The 21,548-nt window shown below is 40.3% G+C and overlaps 2 protein-coding genes across 5 annotated transcripts in view; both read right to left on the reverse strand.

Moving 5' to 3' along the window:
• Positions 1-742: 742 nt before the first annotated feature.
• On the reverse strand, positions 743-20,153 carry LOC135097170 (fibrocystin-L-like). 4 transcript variants are annotated; one of them, XM_063998935.1, is made up of 14 exons: positions 20,051-20,153; positions 18,107-18,213; positions 17,572-17,668; positions 12,932-13,099; positions 11,442-11,560; positions 7,473-7,593; positions 6,294-6,427; positions 5,266-5,377; positions 4,193-4,348; positions 2,918-3,148; positions 1,674-1,841; positions 1,418-1,536; positions 929-1,051; positions 743-769 (listed from the first exon to the last, which is right to left on the reverse strand). In XM_063998935.1, exons 5-12 carry the CDS (start codon positions 11,478-11,480, stop codon positions 1,421-1,423), a joined length of 1,077 nt encoding a protein of 358 aa, XP_063855005.1. In that variant the 5' UTR covers positions 11,481-11,560; positions 12,932-13,099; positions 17,572-17,668; positions 18,107-18,213; positions 20,051-20,153; the 3' UTR covers positions 743-769; positions 929-1,051; positions 1,418-1,420. The 4 variants fall into 4 exon arrangements, with proteins under 4 accessions (XP_063855005.1, XP_063855004.1, XP_063855006.1 ...); XM_063998934.1 differs by having other exon boundaries at positions 12,932-13,106; XM_063998937.1 differs by lacking the exons at positions 743-769; positions 929-1,051; positions 1,418-1,536 and having other exon boundaries at positions 1,700-1,841; positions 2,958-3,148; positions 12,932-13,106.
• Positions 19,074-21,548, reverse strand: part of LOC135097163 (fibrocystin-L-like) — a 36,879-nt gene continuing 34,404 nt past the window's right edge. Inside the window, exons 18-19 of the mRNA XM_063998929.1 lie at positions 19,412-19,427; positions 19,074-19,096 (exon numbers count right to left, since the gene is read on the reverse strand). Of these exons, the coding sequence (XP_063854999.1) occupies positions 19,074-19,096; positions 19,412-19,427 (39 nt within the window). The remainder of the gene's footprint in view (positions 19,097-19,411; positions 19,428-21,548) is intronic.

Raw genomic sequence — 21,548 nt, forward strand, 5'->3', positions numbered from 1 at the left:
TCTCACTTAACTATAACTGCACATGTATTTTCATGATTGCATATTTATATCATGGAATTCTTCATATATATATATATATATATATATATATATATATATATATATATATATATATATATATATATATATATATATATATATATATATATATATATATATATATATATATATATATATATATATATATATATATATATATATATATATATATCCTTGGTAAGCATCATGGGAAACACAGTCTGCATCTCGGCAAATTCCAGCCAAAGGGAGAGAGTCGTGATGTTTGTAACAGGTGGAGGGGAATCCTGGATTCTCTCCGTGGTTGGATTCCCTTGCAAACACCAATGAATCTCGTGCCTGGCAGACAATAGGAAGAATCTCGGGTGCCTGGGGCTTGTTAAGAACTTAAGAGTATATAGGATTCATGGAAGGTTCGAATCTCACGAATCCAATAGGGCAAGTAATCAGATTTGCGATTACCTGTTTTATAGAATCCTGCCCAGCCCTACAACTTACTATTAGATCCAGAGGTGAATGATGCTAAGAGGATGCCAGTGTTTCCTCCGCCGACACCTCCGCCAAAAAATTTATCTCCATAGAACTTCATTAGCCGGGACTTGGATGCCTGGTATTCACAAGTGTGTGATGGGGAGACACCCACAAACAGGGAGTGACTGGCATTGGCTGTCTTGGGGTGGAACTTGTGACTCAGTGAATCTGGCTCATAGATGATCTGCATTGCTCCCAGGGGACTGTCCACAGAGACAACCTGGGAGAGAAGAAGCCTTCCTCAGTCACACCTAGTGCAAGCATGTCTTCCTTCAATGCATCTATAAATTTTCTCTTAGGTCTTGGGGTCTTAAGGACAATATATTACAGCAATTTTGGAATTTATAGTGTCTCTCCTCCTCCTCTTCCTCCAGCTTACATTGGTGATGAGGGAGCTGGCATAGTGCTGGACATAGAAGCCTGTGTCTGAGATTCTCCAGATGTAGAAGTTGTTGAGTCTGCAGCAGTCTGTCAGTGGCCCCGTGCCTCCCTTCTTCCATAGCTGCACAGTATACAAGGGTTAGGACAACACTGCTAATGCTACTGATTCTCTCTCTCTCTCTCTCTCTCTCTCTCTCTCTCTCTCTCTCTCTCTCTCTCTCTCTCTCTCTCTCTCTCTCTCACTACATCTGCACACAGCAACAAAAAGGTGGCAGGAACAAGGTACAGTAGCACTAGTAGCACCAAAACTTCTCTATCTCTCACACTGTCTCATTCTCTCTCTCTCTCTCTCTCTCTCTCTCTCTCTCTCTCTCTCTCTCTCTCTCTCTCTCTCTCTCTCTCTCTCTCTCTCTATGCCTGCACACAACAATGCAAAGTTTGCAGCAGTGTATGGCAGCACTAAAAATACTATAAATTATTCTTGCACCTCTCAGTCTCCGTCTCTCATCATGATTCCATAAATTGCATTGTGCACTTCATTCCCCATCCACCGAGTTGTGTCCTTGCACAGCTCTCCAAGGGTCTTGTAGCCAGCCTGTTCTGCACCTGTACAACACCATGAGAGACAAGAGTCAGCACCACAAGGACTAAAAAAGACAAACACACCACAACAAATAACCAATGTCTTGACACACATTCCCCAATATCCTTCACCAACACAAGACACAGAAGTTGTTATGTACCAGCAACAACATTGCCAGTCAGTACAGTGTTGGGTGCATTGTCCAGCTGAAAGGCACCACTCCAATTCAAGTTCTCTGTTTCCTGTCTGTCTTCATAAGTCCCCAGGAAGAACACAGTTGTGATGAGGTTCCACCTGTAGGTGTTGGAACCTGTCTCGTCTCTTATGCCTGCCAGAGGGATGGAAAATGAGAGGGAAATGAGAAGAGGAAGTGCACTAGTGACTTCATTAATGAATTTCCACTTTATGAATGGTTTCTGTTACACAAATTACTAAACATGTATGATTAATTAAAGGAAAGGTAGTAAAAAGCTTTTCGTCTCATCAACTCCTCTCGTCTAACTGACTGTCTTCAGCCTCTCTCTCATTGCCGCAATGTTGCATCTCTAGCTATCTTCTACCGCTATTTTCATGCTAACTGCTCTTCTGATCTTGCTGACTACATGCCTCCCCTCCTCCCACAGCCTCATTGCACAAGACTCTTTTTTCTCTCATCCCTATTCTGTCCACCTCTTTAATGCAATAATCAACCAGTATTCTCAATCATTCATCACTTTCTCTGGTAAACACTGGAACTCCCTGCCTGCTTCTGTATTTCCACCTTCCTATGACTTGAACTCTTTGATGAGGAAAGTTTCAAGACACTTAACCTGTAATTTCTGACAACTACTTTTTACTCTGGGGACCAGCAGCTCAGTGGGCCCTTTTTTCTTATAATTTTGTTTTCCTTGGCTAGTGCCCCTCCTACATAAAAATAAATAAATAAAATAATAATAATAATAAAAATAATAATAAAATAAATAAATAAATAAATAAATAAATAAATAAATAAATAAATAAATAAATAAATAATAATAATTAATTAAAAACTATAAACACAAACACACACACACACACACACACACACACACACACACACACACACACACACACACACACACACACACACACCTGAATCTAGCACAAATAAATAGATAAGTAAATAAATTAGAAAAACCATATGAATACACACATAAAAAAATAAATAAATAAAATAAATAAATAAATAAATAAATAAATAAATAAATAAATAAAACACACACACACACACACACACACACACACACACACACACACACATGGTAGTGGAGGAGAACGTTATCTATCATGTGCTGGATTCAGGTATGTGTATTTACCTAGTTGTATAGTACAGGGTTTGAGCTTTGGCTTGGACCCTGTACTATACAACTAGGTAAATACACACACCTGAATCCAGCACATGATAGATAACGTTCTCCTCCACTACCATGTTCAAGGTCTTGATGAGCCCAACAGCCACATTATAGTTGACATTGAATGATGACCTCTTGACGTAGCTAGAATGGTCACCAATGGCATCAAGGCCCAGGAAGGCAATGGAGTAGCGTGGGTCAGTGATGTCGGTGAAGCCTTCCTGCCCCATGTTACGGAACTCCACGCCATCCACTTGGGCCGAACCTGAAGGAGGGACAGAAAGGAGTAGTGGTGATGGTATTGGTGGTGGTCATGGTGGATGGAATGTAGTGGTAATAGTAGAGTAGTAATGGTTTTATTAGTGGTGGTGCATGTTAAGGACCACACTCTGAAAAACTTCTGGCTGCACCTCTGCTCTGAAAAGGCTGTACTTGAAGTTACACAGGTTTTTAAGGATGTTCTTATGGTTCTAGTGAGAAATGAACAAGATTCCTACATTAACAGCAGGAGAAACACTCTTGAGAACCTGATCAGTCATCTCAGTGGCCTTTGAAAGCAGTCATGGTGAGAGAGGGAAGCGTTTCCTTAGTGTGGTACAGGGAGTGTGGTGGTAATTGTTTTAGCAGTAGTTGTTATAGTAGTGGTGGTGGTGGTGGCAGTGGTGGTGGTAATGGTAGTAGTAGTAGTAGCAGTAGTAAGCATTCAAAGAAAATGGAACAAATCATCATTAACAACATCACTTGATCTTCCAGACTTACCAAAGCTTCATCACTTTATCTTCCAGATTCACCAAAGCTTTACCAATCAGCTTATCTTTCACTCAACAAAGCTTTACCAATCAGCTTATCTTCCAAACTCACTAAAGCTTCACCAACTAGTTTATCTTCCATTCTCACCAAAGCTTTATCACTTTGTCTTCCAGACTCACCAAAGCTTTACCAATCAGCTTATCTTCCAGACTCACCAAAGCTTCACCAACTGGTTTATCTTCCAGAGTCACCAAAGGTTTATCACTTTATCTTCCAGACTCACCAAAGCTTTACCAATCAGCTTATCTTCCAGACTCACCAAAGCTTAACCAACCAGAATATCTTCCAGACTCACCAAAGCTTTATCACTTTATCTTCCAGACTCACCAAAGCTTCACCAATCAGCTTATCTTCCAGACTCACCAAAGCTTCACCAACTAGTTTATCTTCCAGACTCATCAAAGCTTTATTGCTTTATCTTCCAAACTCACCAAAGCTTTATTGCTTTATCTTCCAGACTCACCAAAGCTTCACCAGTCAGCTTATCTTCCAGACTCACCAACATAATGCTTGCCATTCTGGAAGACTGTGGAGACCAGAATTCTTCCCCCGTTGCTGTTCTCCGTGGTTCCTTCCACCGCAATGTTCCGGCTCAGGAGACTGACCTCCCCAGCCAGTGTGATGGAAGTGCCGTCTGACAGCGTGTGTATCTCCCCTGGGTGGAGAGACACAGATTTAATTGATGCCAAACTTGCATGTGTGTCTTTGTACCTGATGCTTGTGCCTATGGATTGCTGGGAAGGAAGAGTCTCTATTTATTCCTTGCATGTTCTACTCCTCTCATTCTGTCTCTTCTTGATAGATAGAAAGCTGTCATTGATTACACACTTGCTTCTGTCTATTCATATCTGATGCTTGTGTTTATGGATTGTCATAAAAGTGTCTATTTATTTCTTGCATGTTCTAATTTTCTCATTCTGTCTTCTCTTGATAAATAGACAGAGATTTCACTGATGACAAACTTACTTTCTACTTATACCAGATGCTTGTGTTTATGGAATGCTGTGATAGAAGGATCTCTTTTTATTTCTATCCTCATATGTTTTGGTTCTTTCATTCTCCTCTCATCTCCTTCTCTCAAGCCTCCACCACTGTGCTTCATTTATTTATGTCCTAACAAGCTCTTCTATATCCATTCTCTCCCATACTGAACACTCTGACCTCCCATTCAACTGCAGGTAATTGTCTTGCACCCACTGCATCTACCACACTCAAATATTCCTGTCCTTACATGCTCTACTTCACTCATTCTCTCTAATACTCCAGCCACTCTGATTTCCCATTTCACTGCAGGTCACTGTCTTGCACCCACTGCATGTCACACTCACATACACTCACTTATTCATCTTACTCTCTACCATTCTTCCTACAAGATCAGACTACCAAAGAATGCTGTGTTTGACACCCTCAGGCACTACACATTGCATTCCTTCTCCTTAACCTGATATATACCACAAACGTTATGCATTCTCCTTACTTCCACCAAGTGCTAGATGGAATTCTGGAGAAGAGGTGGGAGTGTAGACTAAACTAATGTTTCAGTGAGTGAAAGACAAGGAGCAAAACACTCACCAAGGTGCTGGAATTTGAGTGCTGAGTCTAGGGTGAGTGTGGCACCATTGATTGCTACCACTCGCCTCACTTCGCTCTCTGTTGCCTCTTTTCCTGTTGTTGTCACACCCACCTGAATGGCAGTGTGGTGAGAGGTGAAGGGAGAGAATGGGAGGCAGAGCAAGGCATGGGAGAGGAACACAATATGAAAAGGGACATGATCTAAGGAGAGATAAATGGAAGGGGAAGAGAGGAAAGCAGAGGGGGAGAGAAGTATGAAAAAGGGACAATCTGAGAAGAGGTAAATGGAAGAAAAAGAAGAGAAGTTGGACTAAGACATGGGAAAGAGAGAGAGACTTAAAGAGAGTAAAGCAGAATAAAATAATGAGAAATAGAGAATAAGAAGAAGGGGATATAATAGATGATCCAATTATACTCTTCTTTTTCCTTCCCTTTCCTTCCCTGTGCTTCTCCTTCCTTCTCTCCCCTTCCCAAACTACCTCTGAAATATTAGTAAAATACAATAAACAATACCAATGCAAAATTTCTGTCCAACAACTACAGCTTTTCCTCTTCTTCCTTCCGATCTTCTAGCCTTCTGACTGAACCTATTCTTACCTCACCTAACCCAATCTAACCTGGCATCCCCTCACTCAGTTTTCTCCTTCTCTCTGTCTCTTAATCTATCCTAACTTAATTTCACCTTACTTTACCATGTATCTCACCTAACTTAATCTTACCTTAAGTTTCTTATTTAACTTAACCTAACCTAATAACCTCACCTAACCTAACCTACTCATTCAGCTTTCCCATTCTCTCTGCCTCTCAGTCTTACCTAACTTAAGCTTATCTTACCTGAACGTAATTAATCTAACTTTGTATCTTTATTATGCCTTCTCCTTCTCTCTGCCTCTTAATCTAACCTAACCTAATCTAACTTATAACTTAACCTTACCAATCCTAACTTAATCTAACTTAACCTTACATATCCTAACCTGACCTGACCTTACCTAACCTGATCTCACCTCATCTGACACCCCTCCACTCACCTCTTTATTGAGCCAGGAAGCATCAGGATCCTCGGCCAGAGTTATGTGGCTGGTCCCAACCTCCACTGTGGCCCCAAGCTTGTGCCATGATCTCCCCCACACCTGCCCATGCAGCCTGAGATAGCCAAACACACCTGCAACATACCAGACCTTCATCTCACACCTGTAGCTATCTTTATAACAAGGGTACAAGGGTGATATAAGCAAAATTTTCATGGTCAGTAATCAAGATAGAACAAGAAATAATGAGTTCAAGCTGGAAAATATTTCAATGAGAGAGAGGAAGGAACTGGTTCTCAAATAAGGTGGTAGATGAATGGAATGAACCCAGTAATCAGGTTGTTAGAGCCGAGTCATTAGGGAGCTTTAAAAGATGATTAGACAAATTTGTGGATTGGGTGATAGGTGGAAATAGATAGGCATGTTCTGTACAAGGACTGCCACGTGTAGACCAGGCAGCTTCTTGCAGCTTCTCTTGTGTTCTTATGTTCTTATTTTCTTCAGCCTCTCACTGTTATTTGCCACATCTCTCCTCCATCACCAGCTACTTTGAGACAAAACACTCACAGGCAACAACAAGTAAGTCACAGGTACCCACAACAAGACACTCACGGGTAAGAACAAGCTGCCTCCAAGCATTATAGGGACTACAAATTGCAAAACCCATTCTTTTATCTCCTTTTTCCTTGTACATGTTTATAAAGATTTTGTACATCATTCTTGGCGCTGTGCATTGTTGTTTATCTCAGTGAGAGAGTTAATGCATTGTTAATTACCTTATCAGCAGTCTTCCTTCGTTGTGTCAACTGTTATTCTGTCACTAGTGTTTTTCTAGCCTTTATCATAACCTTTGAGAATCAATAACAACTTTTAATAATATAACAACTTTTAATAATCTTCTATAACCTGCCAGCCTCTTTTTTTGCAGCCTCTCAGTATCATCAATGACCTTAAAAATACTTCTTTACAACCATCTGAGCTTCTCTTGCAACCTCTGTTCATCACTAACAGGCTTTTAACACTCCCCTTACAACCTACCGCCCTTTCCTTGCAATCTCCTAGCACCATTAATAGATAAACACCTTTCCAAACTCCTTTACAACCTTCTAGAATCATCAACAATCTTTCAACTCTCCTATACAACCTTCCAGCACCCTTCCACAGTGTTCCAGCACATACCTATAGTTTTCCAGCCCAGGTTCATGCTATAGGCATCAACATCTTCAGGGTCCATCAGGTGAATGATGAGACTGTGGGTGAAGGGAGTGTCTGAGGAGTAGCCAGCCACTAAAGAGCCTCCCTGGTGGTGATGGAGCAGCAGAGTTGGTTAGGTGTCTTAATCTTAGTGCAGGGTGTGGTGTGTGGAGAGATGAGGAGGTGATACAGGCAAGGAGTGTTAACTGAAGATTAGATTAACACACACATACACTAGAAAAGTGGTGACACAAGCAAGGGGTGTTAACTAAGATTAGATTAACACATGCACGCACACACGCACACATGCATGCATGTGCGCGCACACACACACACACACACACACACACACACACACACACACACACACACACACACACAGGAGGAGGCAGTAGGCACCTGCCAAAATGATAATTACTCCCAGTGAGGTCTAAAGCACTGGATCAGGGGATGCTGTGAACTTATCATTAAAACCAGCTGTGACCTCACTGAACATTTCCCTTTGTGTCTCATAACACAAGGGGGCAGGACAACTCTATTCCTCCACACAAAAGTATAAGCACCTAATAATACACACACACACACACACACACACACACAATCACCTTTCACTCAAAAAATTGAAATTATCATGGCGACTCTTACACCAGACTCAGAGTCCCCATCTGTGGAAGGGACCACAAATGTCCCCAGGTCGGACTGCTCTTCTGATAATGACCCTCAGTGTCTTGACACCCCCCCTCAACTTTTTCATTAACTTCTGCAACATTCGCAGTCTAAGATCTCATTTTCAATATGCGGAACATCACCTCTCCTCTTCTAAATCTCATCTTCTTTTCCTCACTGAAACCAAGGTGTCAGAGGAAACTAACAGTAGCCCCTTTTTTGTTCCCTCCTACTTTCTCTATCCTCATTTTCAATCCAAAGCTGGATGCTGCATTTATGTGCGCAATGACTTAACCTGCTCTCGTGCCCACGCTCTTGAATCTTCCAAGTTTACACATTATCTGGCTACGACTACAGAGTCACTCTCAAACTAAATTTATCTGTGCTGTATACCTCTCACCTAACTCCTCTGACTGTAAGAAATTCTTTGACTACTTAACTTCCAAAGTGGAGCACATTCTGACTCTCTTCCCTTTTGCAGAGATCTCTACTCTTGGAGACTTCAATGTTCACCACCAGCTTTGACTTTCCTCTCCCTTCACTGACCATCATGTTGAACTAGCCTTCAACTGTGATATCCTCCACAACCTAGAGCAATTGGTGCAACACCCTACTTCTATTCCTGACCGTCTTGGAGATACGCCCAACATTCTTGACCTTTTCCTGACCTCTAATCCTTCTGCTTACGATGTCACCCTCTCATCTCCGTTGGGCTCCTCCGATCACAATCTTATATCTGTATCTTGTTCTATTGTTCCAATCCCTCCTCAGGATCCCCCTTAGCAAAGGTGCCTCTGGTGTTTTGCCTATGCTAGTTGGGGGACCTGAAGAGGTATTTTGCTGATTTTCCTTGGAATGACTACTGCTTCCATGTCAGAGACCCATCTTTGTGTGCCAAGCACATAACAGAAGTGGTGGTGTCTGGCATGGAGGCGTACATTCCTCACTCTTTTTCTTGACCTAAACCTTCCAAACTTTGGTTAAACACAGCTTGTTCTCGTGCTATACATGATAGAGAGGTGGCCCACAAAAGGTACTTAAGCCTCCCATCACCAGAATCTCATGCACTTTATATTTCTGCCCGGAACCATGCCAAGTCTGTTCTCCAACTAGCCAAAAACTCCTTCATTAATGGAAAGTGTCAACATTTTTCAAGATCTAACTCCCCTTGTTACTTCTGGCATCTAGCCCCCAAAAATTGCCAATAACTTTGTTTCTTCTTCTTTCCCTCCTTTATTTCAACCTGATGGCACCACTACTATCATATCTATCTCAAAAGCTGAACTCTTCCCTCAAACCTTTGCTAAAAACTCTACCTTGGACAATTCAGGGCTTGTTCCTCCCTCTCCTCCACCCTCTGACTACTTCATGCTACCTATTAAAATTGTTCGCAATGATGTTTTTGCATGCCCTCACTGGCCTAAAACCTTGGAAGGCTTATGGATCTGATGGAGTCCCTCCTATTGTTTTCTGAAACTGTGCCTCTGTGCTTGGACCTTGCCTAGTCAAACTCTTTCAACTCTGTCTGTCAACATCTACCTTTCCTTCTTGCTGGAAGTTTGCCTACATACAGCCTGTTCCTAAAAAGGGTGACCATTCTAGTCCCTTAAACTACCATCCTATTGCTTTAATTTCCTGCTTATCTAGAGTTTTTGAATCTATCCTCAACAAGAAGATTCTTAAACATCTATCACTTCACAACCTTCTATCTGATCGCCAGTATGGGTTCTGTCAAGGCCACTCTTCTGGTGATCTTCTGGCTTTCCTTACTGAGTCTTGGTCATCCTTTTTTAGAGATTTTGGTGAAACTTTTGCTGTTGCCTTGGACATATCAAAAGCTTTTGATAGAGTCTGGCACAAAGCTTTGATTTTCAAAGTACCTTCCTACAGCTTCTATCCTTCTCTCTGTAACTTCATCTTAAGTTTCCTTTCAGACCATTCTATTGCTGCTGTGGTAGACTGTCACTGTTCTTCTCCTAAATCTATTAACAGTGGTGTTCCTCAGGATTCTGTCCTATCACCGACTCTCTTCCTATTATTCATCAATGATCTTCTAAACCAAACTTCTTGTCCTATCCACAACTACACTGATGATACCACCCTGCACTTTTCCACGTCTTTTCATAAATGTCCAACACTTCAGGAAGTAAACATTTCACGCAGGGAAGCCGCAGAATGCCTAACTTCTGATTTTTCTAAAATTTCTGATTGGGGCAGAGCAAACTTGGTATTGTTCAATGCCTCAAAAACTCAATTCCTCCATCTATCAACTTGACACAACCTTCCAGACAACTATCCCCTCTTCTTCAATGACACTCAACTGCCCCCTCTTCTGCACTGAACATCCTTAGTCTGTCCTTTACTTATAATCTAAAATGGAAACTTCAAAGCTCATCTCTAGCTAAAACAGCTTCTATGAAGTTAGGCATTTTGAGACATCTCCACCAGTTTTTCTCAACCCCTAGCTGCTAACTCTATACAAGGGCCTTATCCACCCATATAAGGAATATGCTTCACATGTCTGGCAGGGGTTCCACTCATACCACTCTTCTAGACATTTCTCTTCTAGACTTCTCTCATTGCCACAATGTTACATCTCTAGCTGTCTTCTACCCTTATTTTCATGCTAACTGCTCTTCTGATCTTGCTAACTGCATGCCTCCCCTCCTCCCACAGCCTTGCTGCACAAGATTTTCTTCTTTCTCTCACCCTTATTCTGTCCACCTCTCTACTGCAGGAGTTAACCAGTATTCTCAATCATTCATCCCTTTCTCTGGTAAACTTTGGAACTCCCTGCCAGCTTCTGTATTTCCACCTTCCTATGACTTGAATTCCTTCAAGAGGGAGGTTTCAAGACACTTATCCTTCAATTTTTGACTACCACTTTGGACCCTTTTATGGGAATGGCATCTCAGTGGGGTTTTTTTTTATTGGATTTTTGTTGCCCTTGGCCAGTGTCCCTCCTACATAAAAAAAAAAACATGCATCAACACTAAAATGAAGAGGTGACAGAGGCAAGAAGTGTTAACTGAAGTGAAGACTAAGCAGAGATACAGAGACAAGACTAGAGAAGTGTAGCTTAGGCTCTGTATGTATATAACTAACACACTCACATACAGAAGCGAGGGGTGACAGAAGCGAGGAGTGTTAACTAAAGAGAAGACTGGACAAACAGAGATACAAAGACAACCAGAGGAGTGTAGCTGATGCCCTGTACACCACAACCAGCTAACAACACAGGTACCTACAAGGCAGTCACAGGTGCTGACCTCCATCACTGCTACTCACCTGGATGTAAATAATGGTGGCCTCAAATCTGTGGTCCATCGTGTCATCAAACTCAATGGTGCCATACACAAAGACACGGCCAAGCTTGGGTGTGGCCGTGTCCACAACTAGTCACATGCCTGTAGGGTATACCAGTGTATGATCAAGTGTAGTTGAGTAAAATGTCATAAGGTGTAACTGAGTGTAGTTTGGTGAGACAGGGTGTAGTGTAGTGTTTACTGGGTATTACTGAACATGGTTTAGTGTGGCAAGGTGAAGGAGTGTAGATAATTTATGCTTACACCCAAGAAAAAATTAGTTTCAGTACCAAGGAGACAAGAGAGAGAGAGAGAGAGAGAGAGAGAGAGAGAGAGAGAGAGAGAGAGAGAGAGAGAGAGAGAGAGAGAGAGAGAGAGAGAGAGAGAGAGAGAGAGAATCGTGTGTTACAAACTTACTGAGTTTTTATTCTAGAGTGGTGGATATAATGCAAGAAAGAGATGGATGGGCTGATTGTGTTTATTTAGACCTGAAGGCAGCCTTTGATAAAGTGCCACACAGGAAATTGTTGTGGAGTTAAAGCATAATGGTGGGCTAAGGGGGGGCTTGCTGAGATGGATGGAAAATTTCTTGACAAACAGAAAAATGAGAAACTTGGTAAAAGATCAAAAATCATCATGGAGGGAAGTCATAAGTGGAGTACCCCAAGGCTCAGTACTTACCAATCATGTTTGCAGTCTATATAAATGATATGACGGAGAAGGTGAAAAGCTACATGAGCCTTTTTGCGAATGATGCAATGTTGCTGAAGAAGGATGAGAGTGCAGAGGACTGTGGAACATTACAAGAAGACCTGAACAAGATATCAGAGTGGGGTTATAGATGGGAAATGGAATTTAATTTAAAGAAGTGTAAGGTAATAGAATTTGGAAAAAGTACAAGAAGAGTAAAAGGAAATTATATGTTGAATGGTGTAAGGTTGAGTGGAGCAGAAGAAGAAAAGGATCTCGGTGTTACAGTGACTGGGAACCTGACCCCAGAGAGACACATTAGCAAAATTACAGGAGTAACCTATAACTTGTTGAGAAGAATAAGGCAGGCCTTTGCATATATGGATGAAGAGATGGTCAGGAAGATGATCGTGTTGCTGATAAGACCCAGACTAGAATATGCAGCAGTAGTGTGGTTGCCATACAAGAAAAAGGATATAAGGAAGTTGGAGAGAGTTCAGAGAGCAGCTACAAAGATGGTACCAAGTATCAGAGACTTGTCATATGAAGAGAGACTGGAAAGGATACATCTACAAACGTTGGAAAAGAGGAGAGAAAGGGGAGACATGATTGCGATATATAAAGCATATAAGGGAATAGAGGAGGTGGACTAGAGCAACTTAATGGTCTGGGATACACGGAACACTAGAGGACATGGAAAGAGGCTGAAGAAGAGTGCTTGTAGAAGAGATGTCAAAAAGTATAGTTTCCCATATAAATACAACAGTAAATACACACACTTACTCTCAGGAATCACAATCTCATCTCCCTCCACGGGCAGGCTGTATTCTGCCTCTGTTGGGTGGCCACCAGTACTGACTGGCATATGCTTCCACGTCTCCACATCAGACCAGCGGAAAGGTGCGTCTGGATGTGTTGTGGGGACTGGTCTAGGGTCAGGCGCAGAACATCCTTTGTGCTGACACCGAGAGAGAGAGAGAGAGAGAGAGAGAGATTGTATGTTAGATGCAGACAAAATGATAAAGTAAAGTATTACAATTATCTTGCATGCAAAGATATACACACTAATAAATACTTAGATATATTACAAAATAATATTAAAACATCCATAAACTCCTCGCACAACATCATACTGAGCTCACACTCATCTCATTCCCTCAGATGCTACCAACAACTTTATTTAAACACAGATAGATAGATGGAAGGATAAAGACAGAAACAGATAGATAGTCACATACACACTCTTCTCATTCCCTCCAAGACATAACAATGACTTGATTTCAACAAAGAGATAGACAAACACACACAAACACACACACACACACACACGTCATCGTCGAGTAAACAAGCAGCAATCCAAGCTCCAGCAGAGAAAGATTTTGTTTGACCACAGCCACCACTAGGAGCCTAGAATGTGTTCCCAGGTAGGAGTTGGGTTCAAGTAGAGTTGTCCTGTCTCCAGAAATAAATAAATGAGGGAAAATTTAAGTAATAACAGAGGTAATAAAATGAGTAAAAGCTCCAGCAAGACAGACGCCATAGGTGGGAGTGGAGTGTTGCCAACGGGGTCACCATTCCCAGGATTTGAGGAAGATAATGAACTACATGATAAAATGCAAGGAAGGAAAGTGGCTTTGATGGAAGGGATGATCAGTGACCTCACTGAAAGAGTGAAAAAAATTAGAAAAAAAACAACATGACCTGGAAGAGGAAAACAAAGAATTGAGGACCATGTGCTGATCTAAAAACAAAATTGAAGGAAAACAACGATATTATTAAAAAACAGGAAAATGAAGTGATAGGGATGAAAAGTGAACATCAAATCTGGAGGAAGGAAAAAAGGAAGAAAAAGTTAACTTTACAGAAATCATAGAAGCGCAAAAGAAGGAAAAGACAGATTTAAGTAAGGAAATTGTGAAAGTGATCAAACAGGAGGAATCGATGGTAAGGGACACAATGGACAAAGAGAAATGTATTGTTATATATGGATTAAAAGAGGAAACTGACCCAGTAAGATACAAGAGGAAAAAAGAACAAAAAAAAAGTAGCAGAGGACATTGTAAAAAATATACAGAGAGAAGGGGAGGACTGGATAAGTGAAATTGAGGAAATACATAGACTGGGGAAGTATATAGAAGGAGGAGAACAACCAATGAAAGTAAAATTTTGGGCACAAACAACAGCCATGGAAGTGATATTGAATGTGTGGAAACTGGACAAGACAGAGCAATACAGGAAAGTTTGGATAAAGAGAGACATGAATGAGGAGGAGAGACTCAAGGTAAGCGATCTAATAAAAGAAGCAAAGGCAAAAAATGAGAAAAGAACAGAGGAAGAGAAAAAAAAGTTCTATTGGAAGGTAAAAGACAAGAGGCTCAGGAAGTGGTATCTGACAAAAAAAAAAGAATAGAAAATGTAAATAATGTATGGAAAAATAAAAAGTGGACAGTGGCAAATACAAATATAAATGGTTTAATATCAATGTTGCGAGAATTGAATAATTATATTAAGATAAAGCAGCCCGACATCATGGGTATTACTGAAGTTAAACTAAATGAGACAACAGAAAATATAAGAATTGATAATAGTAATTATAATGTGTGGATAAAACATAGAAATATTAAGAAAGGGGGAGGAGTCATGTTACTTATAAAGAAGAGTATAACAGTGGAAGAGGTTGAAATAGGAGAAGGAATGGCGGAAGTAATTAGAATTCAAACAAAAAGGAAACGAAAAGGAAGAAGAGATTTTGCAGTGGCTTATGTACCCACAGAGACAAATGCATGGACACAAGAGGATTATAAATTATTGTTAAGAGATACTAGTAACCGTTTGGAGAGAATACTGGCAGAGAGTAACAATATAACACTTATGGGTGACTTTAATTGCAAGGAGGTATGCTGGGAAGAGTGGACCATGGATCGGGGAGAAGAGTCATGGGGATATATGCCTCTAAATTTAATAATGACAAATACTATGACCCAGTGGATTGGAGAAAATACAAGATTTGGGGGTAATGAAGCGACATCAAGGCTAGACTTTGTTTACAAAGGAAATGGACATCATTGAAGCAATAAATTATCAGTGCCCACTAGGTAAAAGTGACCATCTGTTAATTGAATTCAGCATAGGCAGTGGTGCAACAGAAAACAGGAATTAAATTTACAAGAATGGGAGATATAATTACAAGAAAGCAGATTTTATCAGGTTGAGGGAATATTTTGCAGAGGCTAAATGGAAACAACTGTTCACGGCAAGCAGTACGCAGGAAAAGTCGGACATATTAATGGAAATTTTTAATGAAGGGGTCAGTAGATATGTACCAAAGATCAAAACAAAGGAAGTGAAAAAGAAAAAAAACTGGTTTAATACGAGATGTATAACAGCAAGAAAAAGAAAAAGAAGCAACATGGAATAGATGGAGAAAAAAGAGGAAGTGAGAAATGGGAAGATTTCAAGAAGGCAAGAAACGAATATATCAGAATCCTGAGAGGTGAAAAAAGGAATTATGAGAAAGATATAGTTAACAAATGGAAAGGTGTGCCGAAGTTATTCTTCAGATATGTGAATGGGAAGATGAAAACAAGTAAACAACAGATAAATTAACAAAAATGACATTACATACGAAGATACACAGTTACAAGCAGAATTAATGAGCAAGTGCTCCCAGTCAGTATTTACCAGAGAAAGCAAATTTGAAGGAGAAAGAGCATGGCACAGAGGCAATGTGGTGAGAGAGATACAGGTGGACATAAGTGAAATTAAAAAGATTATGAAAGACTTGGATATAAATAAGGCTCAAGGACCAGATGGAATGTCCATCTGGATACTTAAGGAATGTTGTGAACAACTGGCAGAAGGTATACACAATACCATAGTATGTTCTTTTAAGGAAGGAAAAATTCCTCTAGACTGGAAGAGAGCCAATATTGTGCCTATTTTTAAAGGAGGTAATAAAGAAGATCCATTGAATTATAAACCAGTGTCCCTAACAAGTGTGGTGGCAAAAATAGCAGAAAGAATAGTTAAAAACAGATGAATGGAATATTTAGAAGAAACACATACATTGACTGACAGACAATTTGGTTTCAGAAGTGGAAGATCTTGTGTCACGAATTTAGTGGGCTTTTATAGCAGAGCAACTGATATAATTCAAGAAAGAGAGGGTTGGGTAGACTATTTTTATTTAGAGCTAAAAAAAAAAGCATTTGATAAGGTACCACACCAGAGACTGCTATGGAAAATTCAAAATATAGGGGGTTTGCAAGGAAACACACTGAATTGGATTACAGACTTCTTGAGGGATAGAGAAATGAGAACAGTAATAAAGTGAGAAAAATCAGAATGGTGTAGAGTTACAAGTGGAGTACCACAGGGGGACAGTCTTAGCATCATAACGTTTCTGGTGTATGTCAATGATATGATGGATGAAGTTGACAGTTATATAAGTCTGTTTTGCAGATGATGCAAAATTATTGAAAAGAGTGGAAAACAATATGGATTGTGAAATATTACAGAAAGATCTAAAAAAGATATATAAATGGAGTAAGAAATGGGAAATGGAATTCAATGCAAAGAAATGCAAGGTGATGGAATTAGGAAAAGGCAAAAGAAGATTGACAAGTTCCTACACCACAGGAGAAATGGAAATTAAGAAAACCAAAGAATAAAAGACTTGGGAATTACAATAAGTGATAATTTATCACCAGTAAAACATGTAAACAAAATATTTGGGGAAACTTATGAGTTACTAAGAAAAATGAAAGGGACATTTGCTTTTATGGATGAAGAGATGATGAAAAAGTTGATGGAATATGTGATTCAACCAAAATTGGAATATGCCACAATTGTTTGGTCACTCCATAATAAAAAGGGAATAAGGAAAATAGAAAGGATCCAAAGAGCTGCAACCAAACTGGTACCAAGTTTGAGAGATTTAACCTATGAAGAAAGATTAAGGAGATTAAAGCTTCCATCATTACAAGAGATAAGAGAAAGAGGGGACCTGATAGCCATATACAGAGCTTTAAAGGGTAAGGATCAAGTTGACAAAGAAGACTTATTTGTGTGGGACTCAAGAGCTACAAGAGGACATGGAGTGAAACTGAAGAAAACAGCAAGTAGAAGAGATGTCAAGAAATATATTTCCAAAATAGAAGCATAGAAATATGGAACAACTTAGATGAAACAGTGGTACAATAAAAAAATATTCATGAATTTAAAGTTAAGCTGGATGCTTATAGATATAGAGACAGGACAGCACGAGCATACCTCTTTTTCCTGTAAAACACAACTAGGTAAATACAACTAGGTAAATACACACACACACACACACACACACACACACACACACACACACACACACAAATGGAACATGGAAACTTAACTCAATGCAATAAAAATAGAAATACACAAATACATACTTATACACACTGAAACTGATCTGCCTTGATTGACCAGGAACTCGGTCATCAAAGACCATGTTGCCATGCCTTTTTGTAGTCTTTTTACTGTGCGACACTGAAACACAGGGAGAGAAAAGGAGAGTTAATGGCACTGGCAACAACCATAACAGAAGAGCAGAATTGTAGGACAGGACAGGGAGAGAAGAGGAAATTCAATACTGCTGGCAACAACCATAACAGAAGAAGAATATTGTAGGACACTGAAATAGCAAGAGGAGAAGTTATATTGCAGGCAAGACCATCACAAGGAGAACAGTACAGTTGGGCATTGAAACACAAAGGAGAGATTTTAATTTACACAACAACACAACCCCAGCACAGTCACCTCACCCAGCCACCACTCCCAACACATCACCATCTCACTCTTCCACAGCAGATTTCAGGCAATGAGAGAATTTTCAGCAACGGTACCACTCACAACACACAACACAACACCAGCAGCAGCTCAGTCACCCAACCCACCACTCTCAACACACTCTGACCTTGCTCTTACCCATGTATGTGAGTTCCTTTGAGTCTGTGTCCCAGTAGAAGTCCCCATGAATGTTTGTGGTGGGGTCAGGCAGGGACTCCAGGCTCTCCCTCTCACCCTTGGTCGTCCTGTCAAGTTAGGCAATGCCACATTAGGTCAGGTTAGATCACACACACGGACATGCATAGAAATAGAGGTTTGGGATTAATGAAATGAGGAGATGGGGTTAATAAAAGAAAATGTACAAGATGGAAGCACACGTGTGTGCAGGCACACGCACACACTTAAGCTATGAAGAAAGACTTGAAGAGATGGAATTACCAACACTACAAGAGAGAAGAGAAAGGGGAGACCTTATAACAATGTACAAGTTAGTAAACAATATAGAAAGAATAGGCAGAAATTACTTGTTACCACAGATGAAGGAGGGAGAGAGACAGATGAGGGGGCATATGAAGAGAATAAAGAAGAGTGGATGTTCAAGCGACATCAAGAAATACAGCTTCCCGTACAGAACTATTGAAATCTGGAATGATCTGAAGGAAGAAGTGGTTGTAGCAAACAGTGTACACATGTTTAAACAGAAACTGGATAAATATAGTTATGGAGACAAGACAAAATGAACTTTGGCTTGTGCTCTGTACAATACAACTAGGTAAACACAACTAGGTAAATACACACACACTACAAGAACAGGTGATATAGGCAAAGGAATTTTTTTTTTTTTTTTTTAATGTAGGAAGGACACTGGCCAAGGGCAACAAAAATCTAATAAAAAAAAATGCCCACTGAAATGCCAGTCCCATAAAAGGGTCAAAGCAGTGGTCAAAAATTGGTGGATAAGTGTCTTGAAACCTCCCTCTTGAAGGAATTCAAGTACATCAAGCCAAGGAAAATCTAAGGAGATATAAACACACAGAAAGGAACGAGTGTCTGATTGTAGCACAGAACATAAGAAAACATGGAAAACTGCAAGAAGCCATTAGGTCTATAAGTGGCAGTCCACAGACCCTGTATACAGAGGGTGTCCAAGTTACGAGGTAATGAGTTACGAATGTTCATTGATATGAGCAGTCTACTTGCAAAAAGAAAATGTACTCTTGATAATGTTCCCTTTGCTAACCAAACATTCAAATTTGGCACACAGCACGCTGCTTTGCCACTAACTACGCAGTGCAGCAGCATAGCAGAGGACCGCCTACTGGCCCAGGACACAGGCCCTGTAGCAGTTTATTATGAGATGCTAGTTTAAAATTTAAATTTAATTTAAAAACATATTGTACTGCACCACAGTGAGTCTGCCTTGAGACTCCAAAGTGCACAGACCTCTGCCAGTCTGCTTCTGAGAGGCAAAGAGACAGGAGAGTTGTGCTGCATGGTGTAGAAACCCTGCTCCATTACATTAAGTCCACAAATAGGCAAACAAACCTGTCTTATGGTTTCAGCCAGCCATCTTAATAAATTACATGAAGAAAGGTATGCATAACCTGAGAGGGAGAGTGGAAGAAAGGAAAAATGTACATGAGAGAGAGAGAGAGAGAGAGAGAGAGAGAGAGAGAGAGAGAGAGAGAGAGAGAGAGAGAGAGAGAGAGAGAGAGAGAGAGAGAGAGAGAGAGAGTTGTATGCCTGGCATATCTGAGTCTTGCATTTGGCAGAAACCTCAAGACTGTCACTTCTTGGTGGTATCACATCACCCATAAGGCAAGGTGCTCTCTCTCTCTTTCTCTCTCTCTCTCATGGTACCAAGTATCAAGTAAGTAAGCATTACATTGTTTGCAGAACGTATGATTCTTTTTTGGTTCTGAAAAATTATGATGACAAGTTGCGAGGAAAATGACTTACAAGCAGCCTTCCGGAACATATCTTGCTTGTAACTCGAACACCCTCTGTACTACAACTACACACACACACACACACACACACACACACACACACACACACACACAAACTCACAGGGACACTTACTCAATTCTGTCAGGTGTCTGGGTGAGTGTGTGCTTCACAAAATAGTAGTCATTTCTTGTCATGAATTTTGTGTTAGTCTTGTATGACATGTTGACGAACTGATGGGGAGAAAAATGGAACCAAAACACAATTCATATTATCATATGCATAAACCTGTGATAATAATGATTACAGTAAAAATAATAATAACAATAAAAATAATAATAATAATAATAATAATAATAATAATAATAATAATAATAATAATAATAATAATAACAATAATAATAATAATAATAATAATAATAATAAAAATAAAATAATAATAATCTAATTTTCATCTGAATGCATAAACAACTTAGCATAAAGATAATATTTATTCTATTCTCTGTGTGTGTGTGTGTGTGTGTGTGTGTGTGTGTGTGTGTGTGTTTGTCAGAGAGAGAAAGTTTATATCCCAGGGACTGCCAGTTGTAGACCTGATGGCTACTTGCAGCTATCCTTGTGTTCTTGTGCTCACATGTCCCCCTTAGCCTCCACCACTCCCCTGTGTTGCTGTGCTCCTCTCCCTTTAGCCTCCGCCACACCCAGAGCTCACTTGATTAGCATTTTCAAAGTTGAAGTCAAAGGTGGCACCAGTGTAGACAAGCCCCATCCAGCCAGCACCACCAATGGAGCATGAGGTAAGGGATGTGGGTGGCGCCGAAGTCGTTGCTCACCACCAGGTCCTTGCCAAGCAGTGAGGAAGGGCTCGGATTGGTGACGGCCACTCGCAGGAATTTCATGGCCCCTCGGCAAACTGATCCTGGCACCTATAGTGATGACAGACAAAGGAATGGTTATTATTGTTTTTTTTTGTATGTAAGAAGGGTGCTGGCCAAGGGCAGCAAAAAGAGCAAATAAAAAGGTCCAATGAGGTGCCAGTCTCTAAAGGAAAGGATCAAAAAGATCATTCAAAGTTGGAGGTCAAGTGTCTCAAAACCTCCCTTTTGAAAGAGTTCATGTCATAGAAAGAAGGAAACACAGAAGCAGGCAGGGAATTCCAAAGTTTACCATGAGTTGGTTATTCTGTTGTTGGGGTTAGTACTGGTGATGTTTACTGTGATTAGATATACACATATGCATACACAGATGTATACCTGATGTAAAAGACAGGTAGGAAAGGAGTGATGGAAGTGATAAGACTGCTTATACTATGGGGTGAAATTTGTATTAACAAAAAATAAGAAAATAAGGGAAGCTGCAAAAGGCTACCAGACCTACACGTGGCAGTCTCTAAGAAACATACCCATCTATTTCCACCTATCATCATCATGTATAAACTTGTCTAATCTTTTAAAGTTCCCTAATGTAGTGATGTGTACTGTGATTAGATACACATACATGCATATGCGGAGGAAAAGAGATCTATCTATCTGTTTATACACCAGGCTGATAATCCCTTACTAGGTGACCCAAAGCACCTCACACTCAAACACACATCATTCACACTCTTAGGCCCATTGACCCCTGGAGAAAA

Source organism: Scylla paramamosain, unplaced genomic scaffold, assembly GCF_035594125.1.
Source record: "Scylla paramamosain isolate STU-SP2022 unplaced genomic scaffold, ASM3559412v1 Contig13, whole genome shotgun sequence".
In the NCBI taxonomy this organism is placed as follows: Eukaryota; Metazoa; Arthropoda; class Malacostraca; order Decapoda; family Portunidae; genus Scylla; species Scylla paramamosain.